This window comes from Passer domesticus, chromosome 24 (genome assembly GCF_036417665.1).
Source record: "Passer domesticus isolate bPasDom1 chromosome 24, bPasDom1.hap1, whole genome shotgun sequence".
NCBI classification, from domain to species: domain Eukaryota; kingdom Metazoa; phylum Chordata; class Aves; order Passeriformes; family Passeridae; genus Passer; species Passer domesticus.
Window position 1 is genome coordinate 4,307,881 of NC_087497.1, and position 19,767 is coordinate 4,327,647.

A 19,767-nucleotide genomic window follows, 5' to 3' on the forward strand; every position below is an offset into this window, starting at 1 on the left:
CTCCTCAACAGAGAGATGCTCCAGACCCCCATCATCTTTGTGGCCTCTGCTGGACCCCCTCCAGTATCTCCTTGTCTTTCTTGTCCTGAGGGGCCCAGAACTGGACACAGCTCTCCAGGTGTCCCTCACTAGGGCTGGCTGTCAGGATTCCCTCCCTGACCTGCTGGCTCTTCCCAGGGTGCAGCTCATGCATGTGGCCCTTCCAGAGCTGCCCCAGAAGAGGTGAGAGCTGCTGCCCCTCGGGCCCCAGGAAGGAGGGAACTGTCTGTCTGTACCTCCCCTGTTCTGTCCCAAAACTCAACACCTCTCTGCAGGTTTAATAATTAACCCAGAGCTCCAGCACGCCCCGTGCTGATGGTGCCTGCTGCCCACAGTGGTGCTGCTCCAGCTTCACCAGTGCTCCACCGCTCCCCAAAACCAGGGAATTCTCCTTGCTCAGTGGATGACACCCTGAATAACTCCCAGTACCAGCTAAACAGCCTCAGTGGGTTTAAAACACCTGACAAAACAGGATTTGTACAGTGAGGCACAGCAGTGAGCCTCTCAGGGTTGTGACCACCAGCCCCCGTGGGCACAGGGTGGCTGAGGATCCGTGAGGGCTGCACATCCACCAGTGGCTGGCACAATCTTGGGCATCACCCAGGAGCTGCCTGGGAAGCACCAGGGGTGGGAACCCACTGACCAGGGCGCTCAGCTCCTGGGGAGAACCTTGCCATGGCCATGTCCCCTTATCCTCACAGACAATAAATCTGTCCTCTGTTAAAGAGACAACGCTTCCAGCCATCTGCCATTAAATAAAGGGCCTGGGGACTTTTTGCCTTTTTAAGCAGTTTATGCTGTTTTAGCGAGCTGCTCCCTTGTGCACCTCCTGGGTTCTGTTTAACCAACAGCTCCCTGCTGACTCACCAGAAAATCAGGAGTCAAAACATTTTATAAATAATAAATGCTGAGGCCATTTTATTTGCCTTTTTTAACCTGTGGGGCTGATATTTTCCAAGTTGAAACATCAAAATCTATTTTAAAATGAAATTAAATCTGAGATTCTCATATAGATCTGAGATTCTCTCATAATTCCCTGACAGCAGCTGATGAACATCTGAGGAAAAAACCAGTTTTACCAGACCAGTAACAAACTCCACAGCATCTGGCAACATTTCCATGCTATTACTCATCATATCTACGTGTAAAAAACACGTATGTAGGGCTACACAAATAGTACTTAAAAAAAAAATTAAAGATCAATCTCTGTCTCAAGAGATCTGCAACACAAAGGCTCAGTCCTGTAAGATGTTGAGTGTGATAACTGAAGCCTTTACTCACTGCATTATAAATTCTATTAACTTGATAAATATTACACACATGGTGAGACAACCCCACTGCCACAGCAATCAGAACCCTATTTCTATGTTAACCCAGCCTTTTCTTGAAAACAGCCACATTTCCAGGGTCAAGACTGGATTTGGGAATGACAGATCAGAGTTATGACGGGATTATCTCTGAGGATTTCCTTTTAAACACCTCATCTGCTACAAGCTGGGGGAAGGAGTATGTTGTTTAGTAAAAAACAGATTCCTAAACTAGCTTTCATAATATAAATGAAAGTCTTAATATGGGGCTAGATCCAGTGCTAAAAGTCTGTGTGACATTTAGAACCTCCTTAATGGCAAACATTTTACCTGTTCCATGGCTGCCTCTGTGTGCCAGGTATGAGTAACAACCCAGAAATTCCCTAATAAGGCCAATCTTTTTGTCACCTTTTTCTTGTCAGCTGACTCTGACTCTCATCCTGACGCAGCCGTGAGAGCGCAGCCCTGAGGAGGTGTGTTTGTGCAGAGCCAGCATCTGTCCCTCTGTTACTAAACAATAATTATTAAATTAATTACTGGAGCTCCTGCAGCAGCTAGAGAAAGCAGAACTGTGGTGTTTGCAGTGGGTTTCATGGACATTTGCTTGTCTCACTTCCTTTGTTCTCAGGCTTGTTGGCTCCACGTGAACTGTCATGGTAGATCAGTCTGTCCTGCTCCCTGTCCCTGACAAAACCATAACAATAAAATACCCCAAAAACTGACCAAACACCCCAAAACACTTTTTATTTTTTCCTTGCCTTCAGTGATAGCAGATTCCCCCTGGTGGCTTGGAAGGAAATGTATTACTGTAGCAGTATGTCCTACAAAGTAATTGTAATTATAAAAAAAATGGCAAATACCCCCAATTGTAGATCAGAACAGGGTCCCTCACACTCTCCCCAGCTCAGGGCTCTCCCTCCCTTGCAAAAGAACTACAGAATAAACGTAACAAAAATGGATAAAGTAGAATATTTTCATACTTGGATTGATTCTGTACTAGAATATCCCTGTATGGGCCATTCACCTTGCACTTGGACTTGATGATCCTTATGGATCCCTTCCAACTTCGAATATTCTGTGAAATCTGTGAAGTATGAAGTGATTTGCATCTGTTAAGTAGTTCTTCATTGACTTATGTATTTTCAGTAAATGTTTCTGTCTTTAGAAGCCTTTCTTTTCTTCCGTTAAGGAACATTAAGCAGCAAGGTTAAGTAAAGAAGTTGTTAAATAACTACATAATGAGACTTGATGACTTATGAGAGGTAAAACTTAAATCTTTTGTACATAGAGGGAATATTCAGAAATTCAAGGAGAAATTGAAATTAATTGAAAGAATTCACCCAAAAGCTTTGAGCACCCATTCACCTAACATGATGGTTGGCTCAGAGTATGTCTGTACAGCAGCCAATGGAAAATGCATGTATTTTATTCTGTAAAGAGGACGCTGCTGACAGTAATAGCTGTGTGTATCCAATATCCATGAGCTCGACTCGTGTGCTCTCACCCACACGGTCACCCGGAGACATGACACGCAGCATATCCTGAAGATGAAAATGAAACATAGGCTCTGTTTAACCCATGAAAGGAAACAATGTGAAATGTTTTGGCAGCAGAGCCCCATCCCCACAATGGCGATAATGGAGAGAGCTGTAAATCCCTGGGCCCTTCACGGCCCCTCATGACTCCTCTCGGTCCCTCACGTCCCGCTCAGCCCCACATGCCCCCTCGCATCCCTTCTCAGGCAGTCTTGGCCCCTCACGGTCCCTTTCGGCCCCTCAGTCCCTCACAGTCCCTCACATCACTCTCGCTCCCCCTTGGTCCCTCACATCCCCTCATGTCCCCTCACATCCCCTCGTGTCCCCTCACATCCCCTCGTGTCCCCTCAGTCCCTCACATCCCCTCGTGTCCCCTCACATCCCCTCGTGTCCCCTCATGTCCCCTCACATCCCCTAGGTCCCTCACATCCCCTTGTGTCCCCTCATGTCCCCTCACATCCCCTCATGTCCCCTCACATCCCCTCGTGTCCCCTCACATCCCCTCATGTCCCCTCACATCCCCTCGGTCCCCTCACATCCCCTCGTGTCCCCTCATGTCCCCTCACATCCCCTCTTGTCCCCTCACATCCCCTCATGTCCCCTCACATCCCCTCGTGTCCCCTCATGTCCCCTCACATCCCCTCGGTCCCCTCACATCCCCTCGTGTCCCCTCATGTCCCCTCACATCCCCTCTTGTCCCCTCACATCCCCTCACATCCCCTCGTGTCCCCTCACATCCCCTCGTGTCCCCCATGTCCCCTCACATCCCCTCGGTCCCTCGTGTCCCCTCACATCCCCTTGTGTCCCCTTGTGTCCCCTCACATCCCCTCTTGTCCCCTCACATCCCCTCACATCCCCTCGTGTCCCCTCACATCCCCTCGTGTCCCCTCATGTCCCCTCGGTCCCTCGTGTCCCCTCACATCCCCTCACATCCCCTCGTGTCCCCTCACATCCCCTCGTGTCCCCTCACATCCCCTCGTGTCCCCTCATGTCCCCTCACATCCCCTCGTGTCCCCTCATGTCCCCTCGTGTCCCCTCACATCCCCTCGTGTCCCCTCATGTCCCCTCGTGTCCCCTCGGTCCCTCGTGTCCCCTCACATCCCCTCGTGTCCCGTCATGTCCCCTCACATCCCCTCGTGTCCCCTCACATCCCCTCCTGTCCCCCCTGTCCCCTCACGGCCCCGCCTCAGCCCGCGCGCGGGCAGCGCCCCCCGCCGCCAGGCGGCGCCATAGTGCGCGCGAGTGACCTGAGAGCGGGAGCCGCGATTGGTCTATGCAAGGGGCGTGGCTACGAGGAACCCCGCCCAACAAGGCGGTCAGGGGCGGGGCTCAGGGCGCCCATCTGGACAGCTATTGGGTGGTGCCGGGGCGGGGCGGGGCCAGGGCAGCGCGCGAAGGCTCGAAGCGGTCCCGGGCGGCGGGAGCGCGGGCGGGTCATGGCGGCGGTGCCGGTGACAACGGAGGCTTCCGTTGAGGTGAGTCCTGCCGCTGCCCTGCGTTCGGCATGGCCAGCTGCATGCTGACGGCGGAGGCGGCTCGCGGCTGCCTTGGGCCTTACGGCTCCTCGGGCTGTGGCGAGGTGGGAGGCCCGGGAGGGACAGTGAGGGAGATGGCGGTTCCAGTAACCGTTCCGGTACGGCGCCCGTTCAGGTAGCAGTGCCGGTGGCGGAGCCAGTAGCCACCAAGCCCCGCTGCCCGCCGCCCTTGGTCGCGGGCGGTTCCGCGCCCTCACTGGGCTCGCCCCTCCTGGCAGACTACAGCTCCCAGCATGCCCCGTGCCCGCCCTGCCGGCCGCGGGGCACGCTGGGAAGGCCGCGCTCGGCCGGTGTCCGCGGGCGCGGTGCATGCCGGGAGGGCTGCTGGGCCCGCGGTGCCGGGTCAGAATGAAGTTAATAAATAATAAAATTAATAAAATAACGAGTAAAAATCGTCCGGTCTGAATAGGATCACATCAGCCAATGTCGATTCTGTGCTTTTGCTATGTAAACTCCCACATATACTACCCTATATGTGAATAGCATTTATGTTGATAAATATTGTAAATATCAAAAATAATAATAATAAATATTACTAAATATGTAAATATAATAATTAAGATATAAGGAGAGTGCGTGTGTATTTCATTGTGTGTGAGAGATTAGCCATGGTTTTGGAATGAATTTGGATTCAGGACTACATAAACAATGTGTTACCCCATTAAGAAAAGAAAAATGAGATTTTGCTTTGTAGCTTCCACTGGAGGATCTGAACCCAGACCTGCAGAAACCCCTGGACAGCGACTCTGACAGCGGCCAGGGCAGCTGTGAGACAGCATCCCCAGGCCCCCTTGGCAAGAGCACAGCATCCTTCGAGGACAGAGGTCTGTCACATCCCCAGGAATTTATTTTCTCCAACACTGCGTTTTTTGTTTCATAAATATCTTTTAGGAGATTGTCACTGTTTGACCTATAAGAATCCAAATTTTTCTTGTTGCTGAGAATGTGGGCAGGCATCTTTAAACCTCTGAAGAGTCTTTTATGAGCTACAGAACGAAAAAGACTGAATGGGATGTGATTTAATTACTTATTCACTTTTTCCCTGTTTTGTTTAATCTGTGTAGTGTGATTTTTGTTACTATTTCAAGGCAAGACACTCAGTGAAGGGTTTTCAGCTTTGCCTTTTTTTTTAAAGGTTAAAGTCCTCTAACATCAATTTGGGTTAATTAAATGCTGTTCTCTGGGGAGAAGTGGATTTTGGAAAGTCGAGTTTGAAGCACGAAAGATTTTTCATGGAAGATTTTTCATGGAAGATTTTTCATGGAAGATTTTTCATGCTTCCATGAGAAGCTCATTTGCTGTGGATGGTGATATATGTCAAATTTAATGGATGTAAATTTGGTTGTTTGTTAATTAACTTGTGGCACTTTTAATTTTATTTTTTTTTGCCAGATTCAGAAGAAGAAATTTTTGTGCGTAAAAAAGCGAAAAACCAAAAGGTGCTTGAGGACAGTGAGAGCAAAGAGGAGGAGGATGGAGGCTCACCTGTGCAGGAGGATGCTTTGGCTGGAGACAAGGAGAATGGGGAGGAAAAGGAGAACGTTGCTGCTGAAAAGCAGAAATGCCAGCGGGTGTGCCCAGCTCTGCTGGCCAGCGGTGCCAGTGACACTGGTGACCCCCTGCAGCCGGAAAACCTCGGAGCGGGCAGGGCAGCTGGCTTGCCTGAGGGTGAGCTGCCAGAGGAGAGGCCCCTAAAATCTGGGAGAAAGCACAGCAAACATAAACATAAGCGTGATGTTGGAGAGGAGCCAGCAAAGGGAGCTGTAGCAAAATCCAGAAGGAGAAAGGAGAAGGAGAAAATAATGGAGTCCATCAAACAGCTGAGGAAAGAAAAGAAGCCTGTGGCAGAGGTGGGTGTTTTGGCAGAAATCCTCAGATAATTTCTCAACTAAACTAAATTTATTATTGCTTGTATATATTTTTTTATATATATATATAAAATATATATTATTAAATATATATAATTATTTTTACCTAAGCTAAATTTATTATTGCTTTTATGTATTTTAATAAATATTTTATATATAATTAAATATATATCAATATATATTATTAATGCATATATTGTATAATATATTATATAGATAATCTATATATAATATAATAATATACTATATAATAATATAGTATATTATAATAATATACTATATTATAATAATATAGTATAATACACTATAATATAATATACTATAATAATATATATAATATATATAATATATAATAATATATAATAAGAATATAAATTTTATATAAATATATAAAAATATATAGATATATATTAACAATATAATAATTATATATAAATATATAATATATAATAAATTATATAATAATATATATAATAATATACTATATATAATATAGTATAGTATAATAATATACTATATAATATAGTATATTATATATACTATATATATATAATATATTATTAAATAATGTGTTTAATGATATATTATATATAGTATATATAATATATAATAATACATTATATATACTATGTATATATAATATATTATTAAATATATATAATTATTTTTACCTAAGCTAAATTTATTATTGCTTGTATATATTTTAATAAATATTATATATAATTACATATGTATACTATATAGATATAATATATTATTAAATATATATAATGATTTTTACCTAAGCTAAATTTATTATTGCTTGTATATATTTTAATAAATATTATATATAATTAAATATGTATACTATATATATAATATATTATTAAATATATATAATTATTTTTACCTAAGCTAAATTTATTATTGCTTGTATATATTTATATATATATTAAATATATACAATATAATATTATATATTATCTTTTCTGTTGCAAAGCTTCAGTGTTGTGTCCACATTCCTGCAGCAGCTTTGGGATCCACAACATACAAGTCTTACCTGCACTGTCTGTACATTAATTTCAGTTAAATTGCATTAAATTTGCACTTTAAAGACCTACAAAACCTAACACTTGATGATTTAATGCCATTTTAAATTAATGTCAAAGAAGCAAAGGGACCTCCTGAAAGGAATCCCAGTAATTTATTCTTCTGGAAGCAGGTGGGTGGTGCTGAGAGGTTTCCCTTCAATGACAGTGGATGTCTCCTGGATGACAAGGACCTCTTTGATAATGGCTTGGAAGAGGAGAATGATCAACCCCTTGAGGATGAAGAGTCCCTAGAATCCATAAGAGCAGCTGTGAAAAACAAAATAAAAAAATACAAGGTAAGAGTTGGCTGTGATACCAAAATTATTGTAAATGTACTGTCTTTCAAACTGATAGAAAATAGGTTTAGATTAGGTAGTGGGAAGGAATTCTTCCCTGTGAGGGTGGGGAGACCCTGGCACAGGGTGCCCAGAAAAGCTGTGGCTGCTCCTGGATCCCTGGAAGTGCCCAAGGCCAGGCTGGACAGGGCTTGGAGCACCTGGGACAGTGGAAGAAGCTGGAATGGGATGAACTTTAAGGCTTTGTGCAACCCAAATCATTGCATGGTTACTGGATTTAGCAGAAATTTATACCTGAGCAGATTCTACAACTCTCTTGGCCCATGGTGGAGTTGTGCTGCTGTGGCAGGAGAGAGGAGAGCCTTCTGCATTTGTTTTTAAAGATGGGGGGATGTTGTCCTGGCAGGTTAAAAAGATAATTACTATGAAGTAGGAGCTTTGCAATCTGCCCTTTGTGGGGTTTGTGCTGGTTTATGAGTACACTTGCTGGCTCTGCTGACCAGTGCTAGTTCTGTACAGTCATTTGTGATGTGTTTGCCCTTGATAGTGCCAGATTATTGACAGAAATCATTGAATTTCTTCTTATGCCCCATAGAACAAAGAACGTTTTCCTGACAGTGAGGGCTACAAACACGTATTTGATGAGGAGGATGAGGAGCCCGTACTAAAGGAGCCAAAAAGGAAGGTGAAGTCTCCATCTTTTTAAAGCTCTGTATTCTTGTTTGTCATGACTAAAATGCTTTTGTGTGCACAGTTTGGTTGTGTGTGGTTTTTTTTTTTTTTTAATGGATGCTTTATTCTGACTCCTTGCTGATGGAAAGGGAAAAATAAGCTATTTAAGAAGTAGAGAAGGAGCCCCATGTTTGTTTCCTGACTTCCAAACCTTTCTTTTCTCCCCCTAAGGAGCGGAAAGCAGCTCGGTTAAGTAAAGAAGCCATTAAACAGCTACACAGTGAGACCCAACGACTTCTTAGAGGTAAAACTTCAATTCTTCGTATGTAAAGGGGTATGAACTGTTCAGAAATTCACAGGATAAATTGAAAGAATTTACCCAGAAGGTTAGAGCCTTCTTTGACCTAATGTGACTTATTGAGGGTTGAAGGGTGCAAGACCATTTTTACTGAAGGACCTGTTAAAGTTGTTTTTGTAACTAATGAAAATAAAGATACTGTTATCAAATAAAGAGCTCAGATGATGTTTTAAATCTTCTGTCGCTGTCTTTCTCTGGCAGAATCATCTCTGTCTCTCCCATATCACGTGCCTGAGGCCAAAAGTGTTCATGACTTCTTCAAGAGCAGACCTCGACCAGCGTGTCAAGGAAATGCCATGGCCCTGCTGAAGTAAGGCCCTAAACCTTCCTCATCCACTTTTTTCAAAAACTTTAAGCATCTCTAGCTTTACTTGGAGGAGAACCAGACTTTCTTAGGCTTCTTTAAATCCATAAAAGTAGGGAATTATAGGAGAATGTCGTTGCTAACATCAGGCAATGCTGCTCTCTGGACAGAATCATACTGTAGAAGTGATCAGGGCCAGGAGTAACTCATGTGAAAGAACTTGCTGATGCTGAGTTACTTTAATGGGATTTAGGCTGAACCCCAATATTTTACTTGGACTGTTTCTTCTCTGAGTAATGTGTAGTAAAATACTGAAGCTAAGTAGTCACAAAATCCTTCAGGAATTTCATGCTCTGATACTGTAACCAACACAAAGCTTTTACACTTCCTTAAGTTCTCACAAAGTTTTCCAGATTTGTCCTTCATCTCTTCTTACACATTAATGACAGTAATTAGGAAATGGTTTCTTCCTCTCAGTTTGTCCTCAGCCTTCTCTCCCTTTCACACTAACCATGGGTGGTATGTTTCTTTCTGCCTTTTTTAGGTCCTCTAAATACCAGCTGCCCCTAAATGAAGAATCTGCAACCATTGGGAGCTCGAGCAAGGATTCCAAAGATGGGCCAGTGGAAGGTGATCAATCAGCAGCTGCTGAACCAGAAATGAACCTGGGCAGAGATGTGGATGCTTCTGTGACTGAGCCTCTTGCTGCTGAAGGGAGGAACTTGCCAGAGGACTGTGCTGAGCAGCCCAGGCAGGACAGGGAGGATTCTCCTGCAGTTACAGGGACTGTAATTGATGATAACACAGAGGAACAGCAGCTCCCCAACTGCCTGAGCACTGAGTGTGATCAGCAAAAGGAGAATGAAATTCCTGCAGCATCTGGAGATGCCCTCGTGGAAAGAGGAGAAACAGCACCAGATGTACAAGGGGAAACAAACCCTCAACAAGTGGGGCCTGGGCTGGGGGCACAGCCTGAAAAAGTGAGGAAATCCAAGCTGGATAAACTTCGTGAACTGGGAATAGACCTGTCCATCCAGCCAAGAATCTGCTCTGACAATGAATCCTTCATAAACCTCGATGAAGCTGATTCAAATAAAGGTACCACTTGTGTTGTAGTCCTAAGCAGTGTGGAAAATTCAGAAATATTTAGGTGATAGAACAGTCAGGCACATTCACTTACATGTATGGAATCTTTGAGGTATGTTAACAGAAATTTAGAATTGCCTGGTGGATGGGAGGCTGGGCTGGAAGTGAATTGAGGTCTTGTGGACAAATGGTAGTCAATGGTAAGATAATTTAACATTAGCTAATATCAATGAAATACAAGCTGCAACAGAAATATTCTGTGGTGGTTTATTATTAATTGAATAAAATAGTTTTGCAAATATTTTAATATTCAAGATTTAGCTTTTAAATATCCTTTTTTAAACTTAGCTTTAAACTAAACGTTGGGGGCAAAAAATGCTCAAGACCTACTCTTTTAACAGTCAGTGCTTTTACATGCTATCACATTGATTTCATCAATTTGTATTTCAAGAACTAGAAGCCCTGAAAGCACGTTTCTTGAAGCACACTCTCCAGCCATCAAAATCCAAAGGGGAACGGGCCATAAATATGAACATTATCCGTAAGGAAACAACATCTGATGGGAAAGAGGAGCTGAGAGCAGACGTGGTGCCAGCAGTTTTGGCTGCAGAGAGCCTGGAGGAAGCAGTCCACACAAAGCCAGGTTGGTGGGGGAGAAGAAGAGACAAGGATTGAATTGGAAAACATTGTATTTTCCTCTCATGCTGTGTTTCTCAATGCTGCCCTACAAAATACAGGCGAAGGGATTTTCTTTGTAAGATTATTTGGTATGTTCCCCCTAGTGGATAGCCTTGTTTTATCAAAAGAATTCTTGGTAGACCACTGAAATAGCAGTGGCCAGTGTAGGACAGCCTCAGTCAGATCTTTGTGATTCATTCCTTAGATTTTTCATGCTTCCATGAGAAGCTGTGGCTGCCCCTGGATCCCTGGAAGTGTCCGAACACAGCTTGGACGGGGCTTGGAGCAACCTGGTCTCATGCAGAGTGTCCCTGGGTGGAAAGGGGTGAACTTAGAGGTCTCTTCCAACCCAAACCCTTCCCTGAATCTTTTCCTGTGCAGGTGAAAAGCTGCAGGCCCTGAAGGCCAAGCTGCAGGAGGCCATGAAGCTCCGCCGGAGCGAGGAGCGCCAGAAGCGCCAAGCGCTGTTTAGGCTGGACAATGAGGAGATGCTGGAGGAGGAGGAGGAGGAAGAAGAGATGACAGATGAGTCTGAGGAGGAGGAAAAAGAAGAAGAAGAAGAAGAAGGTGATCACGAGGTCTGTATGCAGCATTTTTCCATAACCTCATCAGCTTCTCCGTTCTGCTTCCCCTCCCCAGTGGAATGGGACTTTTGTACACTTCTGGTTGGGGGAATTGCTAAGAATTCTTTTTAGAAGCTAAAAAATTGCTATAGTTGGCACAATCAGCATTTGGCTTGTCTAACTTTGAATTAATGAGTGTTTCCTTCATTTGTCAGAACACTATAAAACCAAATTGAAATGTTTAAGGGGTTTTGATGCCCCTTTCCCTTTTCATAAATCCTTGGCTCGTTGCTGGCAGGGCCAAACAGGTCACCTGGGGAAGGGTTTGCCATGACAATAATCATTATATCTGTGCTGTGTTTGGGGATGTTTTTTAGAATTCAGAATTTCTGCTTGATGAAGCAGAGGAAGATAATGAAGATACAGAAGATAAACACACCGAAGATGGTGATAAAGAAACTGACAAAGAATCCATTGATGGAGAAAAGCTGGAGAAACCTGAACATGGTGATTCTGTTCTAAAACATCCTTCTACAGAGTCTACTTTGATGCTTTTTAAGGACAGCTCCTCAAAAATGGGGTAAATAATCCAAGCCACAGAAATTTGATCAGCATGTGATCAAAAAATCATCAGATTTTTTATTTAAAATGCCTTTTTAAGTATTTTTGTGATCCTTTGATTTTTTTTACAATTTGCAATTAACTAAATTTAAATCCTAAATTTATTAGCAAACATACCTTTTATGAATTGCAGATATTCTCTTCCTGATGAAAAACTGGAAATGGAAGAAACTGTAGACAAAGGACCCAACAAATTAGGTAAAATAGAATTATTGCCCTAGATAATTGTTGGGGTTTTGTTTTTTTACTTAGCATATGTAAAAGTTTCTGTTTAAGATTGATATTCAGTATTTCTGTTATTTCATCACCTGTATATACATACAGTATGATTTTAAAAGTTTAGATTGATGAAAAAATGGGTGGGCTTGAAAAAACTAGAGGGAAAAGTACTTTTCAAAATAATACTGGAAGAAATATGAAATTCAGAAGCCAATAAGATAAGTAAAAACATGCAATATGCTTCCTGTGCGAAGAAGGAAATCCAACATGACCACAAAATGAATTTTTAGCAAGGTATCAGTGCTGTAAAATATTATTTTGAGGTTTTGCTGGATTACACACACAAAGAAAGTTAAGCACTATTTTTTTTTATTTCCAGAGGACGATGATTCATTTTCTCTACCAGCCCTGCCCAAGGAGAACAGCCACAACAGCAGCTTTGAGTTCATTGGCTCCATGATCCCATCCTACCAGCCCTGTAACAAGCAGGCCTCGAGGGGAGGGAGCTTCTTCCCTGCAGCAGGGGGCTTCAGGTCACCCTCCCCAGGTTTCTTCAAAACAAGTTTTATCAGCTCTGCTTCCAAGGTGAGATTCTGAGGCCTGGTTGTGTCTTATACTAACACAGTGGGAAGTAAATAAATGTGCTTTATGCTGATGGTCAGAGCTATCAAAAGAATGAACCCAGATTAATGCTTTGGTGTCAGTAAAATTTCAGAAGAACAAACTGCCCCTTGGGTTTGTGTCCACATTGGAATGGATAAAAATGATATTATCAAATTTATATTCTAAAGCATCAAAGAAAAGATGCTATAATCTAGCTTTTATATATGTGCATCATAAATATGGTTTTTAAGAATGCTTACATGGGCTGCACAACCTCTGATGCCAGTGAACTCCTGTGCTGTAGTGGAGCAGCATGAGCATAATTTGATTCCTGCATGGTTTGGGTTGCAAGGAACCTCAGAGCTCATCCCATCCCACCCCCTGCCATGGGTAGGGACACCTTCCACTGTCCCAGGGTGTTCCAAGCCCCATCCAACCTGGCCAGGAACACTTTCAGGGCTGGGGCAGCCACAGCTTCTCTGGGAAGTCTGTTCCAGGCCCCCTTGCATTTCAATTTAAGCCTGCTAAACAACTTCTCTATTTTTGTATTCCCTTGATTAGAGCTCTGGAAAGACCTCTGAGCCTTCTCTTCCCATAGAAGATTCCCAGGACCTGTATAATGCTTCTCCTGAGCCCAAGAGTTTATTTCCAGGGGCTGGGGAGTCAAGGTTTCAGTTTTCCCTGGAAGATGACACTCAAAGCCAGCTGCTGGATGCAGATGGGTGAGTGATGGGTGTAAAGGATGGTGTTTAACAGAAACAGGATGTGCAGACCAGCAAGATTTTTCTAACCACAGCATTTCTTTCAGGTTCTTGAACGTTGGACAACACAGGAATAAATACCAGTCCTCAAAGCATCAGCTGCCACTGGCTAGCATGGATGAGAATGCCATGGATGCCAACATGGATGAGTTACTGGACCTGTGTTCTGGACAGTTCAGCAGCCAAGCTGAGCACGTGCCAAACACCAGCAGCACCAAAAAGCAAAACATGGAGGAGCTGCTCAATCTTTGTTCAGGGAAATTCGTGTCTCAGAGTATGTCCTGCATTCTCTTTTGAGCTTTGATTTAGAAATTTTTAGCAGAGGTGACTTCAAGTCTGGGTACTGATGCCACTGTGGAGTTTTGTCTTTGTTGGGAGCATATGCAGTTTTATTTCTGGGTGTTCCCTGACACTTTTAAGAGCAGAAATGAGTTACATCTTACTGTTTTCTGTAGCAGGTTCTCCAACATGGGCTTCTTCAGTGTCTTCCAAGGCAGAAAAATACAGTGACATAGAAGATCCAATGGCAGAGGCTCTGGAGCTCTGTTCAGGCTCCTTTCCCACAGACAGGTTAGCATTGCTCTTCTAAAATTTACAGAAGGTAATTCTGGCAACTTTTGTTTCACTCTTAGAAGTGTTTTCTTGTTTAACATCAATTTGCTGTCAGTGAAAGTGAGCTGTGTTTTGGAGGTGAAAGGGAGGAATATTGCAAATTGCTCAGCAATTACTCTCTAATTGGCAGCATAAACTGTTTCCCACAGCTACTGTGAAGGGAAATTCCTTGTCTAACACTGATAGTGAAAGAAACAGTGAAGAAGTTTAATTAAACTGAGAAAAGTTGATTAAAAGTGGGACTTTTTGGAGTCTGTTCTGGGCTGTTGCCATAACCAAATGTAAAAGTTGGATACTTGGAGTTTTTTATTGACTAAATTGGAGAGTGTATGGCTGCCTGACAAAAGGATAGTGAGGCTTAATAAAAGGGGATCCAAGAGGAATTTGAGAGGAGGAAAAAAAATCGGAAAAATTAGTGCTTGTCCCATGGTTTCTGCAAGTGAAGATCTGAAGTCTTAAAACATCAACTCAAATGGGGATTTGAGGCATTTATTGCTAAATGCTGCTGGCAGATTGTAGCTCTGAGCACTCACAGGGAATTGCTTTATTCAGCTGAGGTGGGTGTTGAAATGTTGCCTTGATTTACTGGAGGTAAGATGAAAATGCCTTTTCCCATTTATGTTTTCCTTAGGGAAGAGGAAGAAGGGGAGGAACAAGAAGAACTTGGTGGTTTTCAGCTTTTAACAGATGATGAGGCCTTTGCAAGTGAAGAGGTGTGAACTGATGGAGCTGCTGGATAAAATGGATAATTCCATTTATCTTCCTAGGTTTTTAATATATCCATCAATGCAAAGTACCACAACTTCCATAACAAGCTACTGAAACATTTTTCAGAGCAAACTTTGAATCACTTAAAAGATCTCTTTAATATAATGATACAGTGAAAAATGCAAATCCTCTGAAATATGCCTGGTTTCAGTGTCTTGTTAATTGAAGAACAGACAAATCTGTTGTTACAAAGCAATCCACTCTCAGAAATTCCTTCTTTCTGAAAACTTTCTCTTTGACAGGATGAAAAAGAGGATGAAGAGAGTGCTGCTGAAGAAGCAGAAAGGAGTGATGAAGAAGAAGAACTGCTGAGACATAGACCAGTCTCTAAGAAAAAACTGTAATTATTTTTTAAAAATCTTAATTACCAGAGAGAATAGAATATTAATAGCACTCTAAGTTTAGTTTGGAATCATTCCCTCTCTAGCAGATGTTTATATGGTCTGGTTTTTTACTTTGGAGCTATCATGTTACATGAATTTAGTGTGTCTCTTGTGGGTTATAGATGATTTCCATTATATATGGAAATCAAAAAGCCACAATAAAAGCAGTGCAACATTTTTTTGACCAAAAAAAGGGATGCAAGAATATTGTTGTCATTCTTCATGTCTTAAGATCTTATTTGTTCTAGCAACTAAAACACAGGGTTGACATTTATTGCCACCATCTCTGGAATCTGGGGGATGCCAATGATTTGGGGTAGTAAATGATGCCAGCTATGTGTGTAAATGTGCAGGAACTCGAGGCTTGTTCTTTCCAAAAATCACATGAGAAATTAGGATACATCCTTAGGAAATGTGTTCATTTTATGTCAAAAAATAAATCTTGCTTTCAGAAGGTTTGTGTGATGGCTGTTTTGCTCCCAAACTGAGCTCTTTTGACTTTTTTTTCCCTAGAAAACTGCAAGATTTCATGGAGGAGGAGGCAGAGCTCTCAGGGAGTGACGTGGGAAGTGAGGATGAGTACGATGGTGAAGACCTGAACGAATATGAAGAAGAAATTATCGACGAGGAGCTCCCAGACGAGGCGGAGTTAGGAAACCAAATACAGAAATTCCACATGTCAGTGCCATTCTCATTAGATTTTTTTGGTGTGTGAGGCCCTGGCTAGCCTGGACTAACCTGTCCCTGTCCCCTGTGCTGGCAGGAAGGCCATGCTGGACGATGACAAGCGCCAGCTCCGCCTCTGCCAGGAGAGGTACCTGCTGGATGGGGACCTGCACAGCGACGGCCCAGGCAGGACCAGGAGGTTCAGGTGGAAAAACATAGGTGAGCCATGATGCAGAGTTCATAGAAGGGGAGAAAGGTTGAAAACAGAGCTTGTGTGTGTGGGTGAAGTAGCACTTATAGTCCTCAATGAAGTATTTCAGGAATAAATTGGTGGGGGGATGATTCTGTTTTTTTTTGCCTTGTTTGTTTAATTGGTTTTGGGGGGTTTTTTGTTGTTTTTTCTAGCCTCCATTTTCAAAATTCATAGCTGACTGTCTTGTTTTGTTGCCCAGATTTTGCTTCACAGATGGACTTGTTTCAGAGAGATTCAGATAATGAGGAGGAGAATGAAGAGTTTGATGAGACAGAAGTGAAGTGGAGGAAGGAGAGATTTGAGCGAGAGCAGTGGCTCCGTGAGCAGGTGTGGTGAGCTGCTAGAAAGGCTTGCTCAGTCTCTGTATCATTACTGGATGGGAAATTGTTTATTCCTCAAGTTAAACTTCAGTGTTAAGTCAGATTTCTCAGCTGAATGTGATGCTGTTCATTATTAGAACAAGGATGGTGAAGTATCTAAGAAATTGCAATTAAAACATGGTTTTAACCTCTTACAGTAGAATGTAAATGAAAATTAATTCATATAAAGAAAATAATTACTTAAAATACTGAATGAAATGTCCATTTGTAATATGATTTTTTTTCAATGGTCTTCTCTCTGCTACAGAAGGAAAAAAATAAAGAGCAGGAGGAGGAGGAGGAAGAAGAAATTGGTGGAGACAGCGAATTCATGAAGCTGGCAAAAAAAGTGACTGCCAAGTCCCTGCAGAAGAAAGGTGAGTTTGCTTTTTATTGAAGTGACAAGAAAGAAGAGAGGGAAAGAGTTCAAAAACTGATCTTTCCCCCATGTCTCTGCCAGCCAGCCCAGCAGTGGTGGCACAAGGCACAGCTCTGTTACCCAGGAACCCGTTTGAAGCCTTCAGACCTGCCAGTGACATCCAGGTGGGTACCAATCCTCAAAAATGGCATTTCCCAACAGCCAAGTCAGCTGCCCCTGAACTGTGGGCTCTCCTGATTTGTGTTGTTGTGATGTGTGAGCAGAGAGTAGATTTTCTTTGCAGAGTAACTTATTAAGCAACCTGCCTTGTTTCCTGAGAATGGTTGAATGCAGCTTTTCTTTGCCTTTCAGATAAAAAATGGGTCACTCTTGAACAGACCTAAAGCTGTCCTTCAGAAGCTGGCAGCAATGTCAGATCTTAATCCAAATGCCCCTCGAAATTCAAGGAATTTTGTCTTTCATACACTTTCACCAGAGAAGAGTGAAGAGGCAAAGGAGAAATCAAAACCTCAGGTAAAGATTTGGGTAGCAGGTGCTGCCTGTTGTGGAGATTATTTGAATACACAGACACTGAAATCTGCCAAGCAGTTAAGAGCACTACTGTCTTAAATATTCCCTGTGTGCTCTCACACCAAATATTTCTCTTATAATTCAGAATTTAAACTTTTTTTTGTACATGTTGTATATTCTAATGTATTTGACTGCCTTTAGGTGAAGAAGAGAGGCCCTTCTGCACTGGTAACATCAGCAGCAAAGCGGCCCAGGGTAGAAAGCTCAGAGGAATCCAGTCAAAGCCGAAGCATTTTCCAGTACTTGGAGAGCTGAATATTCCTGTTTGGAGCCAGAGATTGTCTCCTCTTTGCCAGCTGCAGTTTATTTTGCCAATCTGCCAGAAATCACCAGACAAGGAAACAAATGGGTGCCACCTCCTTCACAAGCTCCAGTGATTTCCAGGCAGTGGTTTTGTGCTTTGTTTTTTCTCAGTCCTCTGTGGCAAATGGGAGCACAAAATCCATTCCTGGTTTGGAATTAAATGATGACTTGACCTTTCCCAAGAATTAAGGAACTTCCACTGCTGTGGGCTGTCCTCACTGGTGCTGCAGAGGTATCAGTTCCACCTGGAAATGCCATTGGTGTGACAAGGAAATACCTCAGGTAGCTGAAAGCACAATGAAGGAGGAATTGCTACAGCTCTGGGAGAGAATGAAGCAGTGTTGGCCATGGCAGGACACTTGTTTACACTTGCAGCACAAAGTTTGAGCTGTGGCTCCCTCCAGTGTCTTATTTTCTTTAATGTTGAGCATTTATTAAGCTTCTCCTCTTTAGAAGCTCTAATTTATCCTTGAAATGTTTACTCTGTGGGAAAGGTCCCAGTCTCTTCTGAGGCAATATGAAAAGGGTTTCTTTCCATTTTTTATTACTGTTGATGTCCTTAAACTTGCAGATGGATGTGTGTGTGGAGAGGGAAGAATGTGAGCAACGTGTGGGAGAGGAAGAGGTTTGGGGGGGTTTATTTGCATTGGTGGGGGAACTTGCTGGGGTTGCTTTGGTTTGCCCAACTTCAGGCTGTCTTTAACCATCCATTCTGTTGTTTTCATGGAAGCTGCACTCATCCAAGAGCAACCATCCATTGCTGAGCAGCCAGTAAGGAAAGGGCTGCTCTAGAATGAGGGAATTTATAAGGAGCTGTCATTCACAACTATTCTAAACAGTGTGAGAGAAACATGAGCCAGAGTATCCAGCATTCCTGATGTTTCTGATCACATCCTGAAGGTGTTGGAGAGCAGATAATGGTGCCACAGGGTCCTGCTCTGAAACTAAACCTCTCTGGGACTGGATGTCACACACCTGAGGTGCTGACACCATCGGAGAAATGTCTGAGCTGTAAATTTTGTAACATCTTGAGCACATGCCTGATGTGCTGTGTGTAAAATATTTTATTGTACAGTATGTTATAAAGAATTATGGTACTAATCAAAGTGCAACTTTACAATAAAACATGGTTTTAATTTTGGAGGCAGAATTAATTTATAGGATTTCTCTCATGTCTGGGTTTTTTTTTTCCTCCAATGTTTTCTATTTCTGTCTATGTCTGTTTTTTCATTGCTGCCTTTTTTTGTAGCCACAACTCAGTCCTTCACTAGGAACAGCTGCAATAATATTAGAATACAACAAAAACAACCCCTTGTGTTTATTGGAGTGTGGATTTTCAACTCCTCAAGTCTTCCACTTGGGTTTGCATAAAATTCTTGGCCTGAAGAATATGTTTTTTCCCTGCTTCGATACTTTTAGATTTTTTAGTTCCTAGACAAAACTTTCTTTATCCTTGTCTTAAGAAGTGTCCATTTCAGTTCAGTGCTGCAATTCTAATTAATTGGTGTACCTGGATTTGGGATTGGAGGTTTAGGGAAGAGGAATGACCTTTCCTTCTTCATTTCAGACTTTTCTTAAAGGACCAAGTAACTAAAAGATTTTTGAGCACCCACTTCAATCTTTATCAGTGTTTCACTGATATGAAAGTTGGACTAATTCAGCACAGCTTTGTTGGGTTAAAACATTCAGGCTCCAAATCTGGGCATTTTCCCAGAATTTTGCTCCTGCTCTGCCACTAGAGTGCAGCAAGAGAATGTGCTTGCTCTGGCACAGGGGCAAAGCAAAATCATTCAAGCTCAAACTGTGTCTTGACTCCAGGGGAAATTCTTGCACTTTTCCAAGCTCTGGCATTGCAAGGGATTAAATTTATAGAGACCTATAATTGCCACGTTTCTGCATTAGAAAGTGGTGGTTTGAAGAGCACCTTTAGAGGATTGGCTGGGTCCTGGTGCTTTCCTG

At 42.7% G+C, this 19,767-nt stretch overlaps 1 protein-coding gene and 1 long non-coding RNA gene across 3 annotated transcripts; one reads left to right on the forward strand and one right to left on the reverse strand.

The window, feature by feature from the left end:
- Positions 1-874: 874 nt before the first annotated feature.
- Positions 875-3,104, reverse strand: LOC135285786 (uncharacterized). The gene is made up of 3 exons (XR_010350485.1): positions 2,712-3,104; positions 2,371-2,430; positions 875-2,167 (listed from the first exon to the last, which is right to left on the reverse strand). It is a non-coding gene; the product is annotated as an uncharacterized LOC135285786 (long non-coding RNA).
- A 1,110-nt stretch (positions 3,105-4,214) lies between these two features.
- CLSPN (claspin) lies at positions 4,215-18,949 on the forward strand. 2 transcript variants are annotated; one of them, XM_064398347.1, is made up of 25 exons: positions 4,215-4,356; positions 5,111-5,240; positions 5,809-6,266; positions 7,486-7,650; positions 8,246-8,335; positions 8,554-8,626; positions 8,882-8,990; positions 9,529-10,082; positions 10,522-10,713; positions 11,130-11,326; positions 11,689-11,891; positions 12,066-12,130; positions 12,531-12,736; positions 13,316-13,476; positions 13,563-13,789; positions 13,971-14,085; positions 14,759-14,840; positions 15,138-15,235; positions 15,792-15,956; positions 16,042-16,163; positions 16,397-16,524; positions 16,825-16,933; positions 17,017-17,099; positions 17,287-17,448; positions 17,647-18,949. In XM_064398347.1, the coding sequence occupies exons 1-25, from the start codon at positions 4,318-4,320 to the stop codon at positions 17,758-17,760; spliced, it is 4,047 nt and encodes a 1,348-aa protein (XP_064254417.1). In that variant the 5' UTR covers positions 4,215-4,317; the 3' UTR covers positions 17,761-18,949. The 2 variants fall into 2 exon arrangements, with proteins under 2 accessions (XP_064254417.1, XP_064254418.1); XM_064398348.1 differs by having other exon boundaries at positions 13,974-14,085.
- Positions 18,950-19,767: the final 818 nt, after the last annotated feature.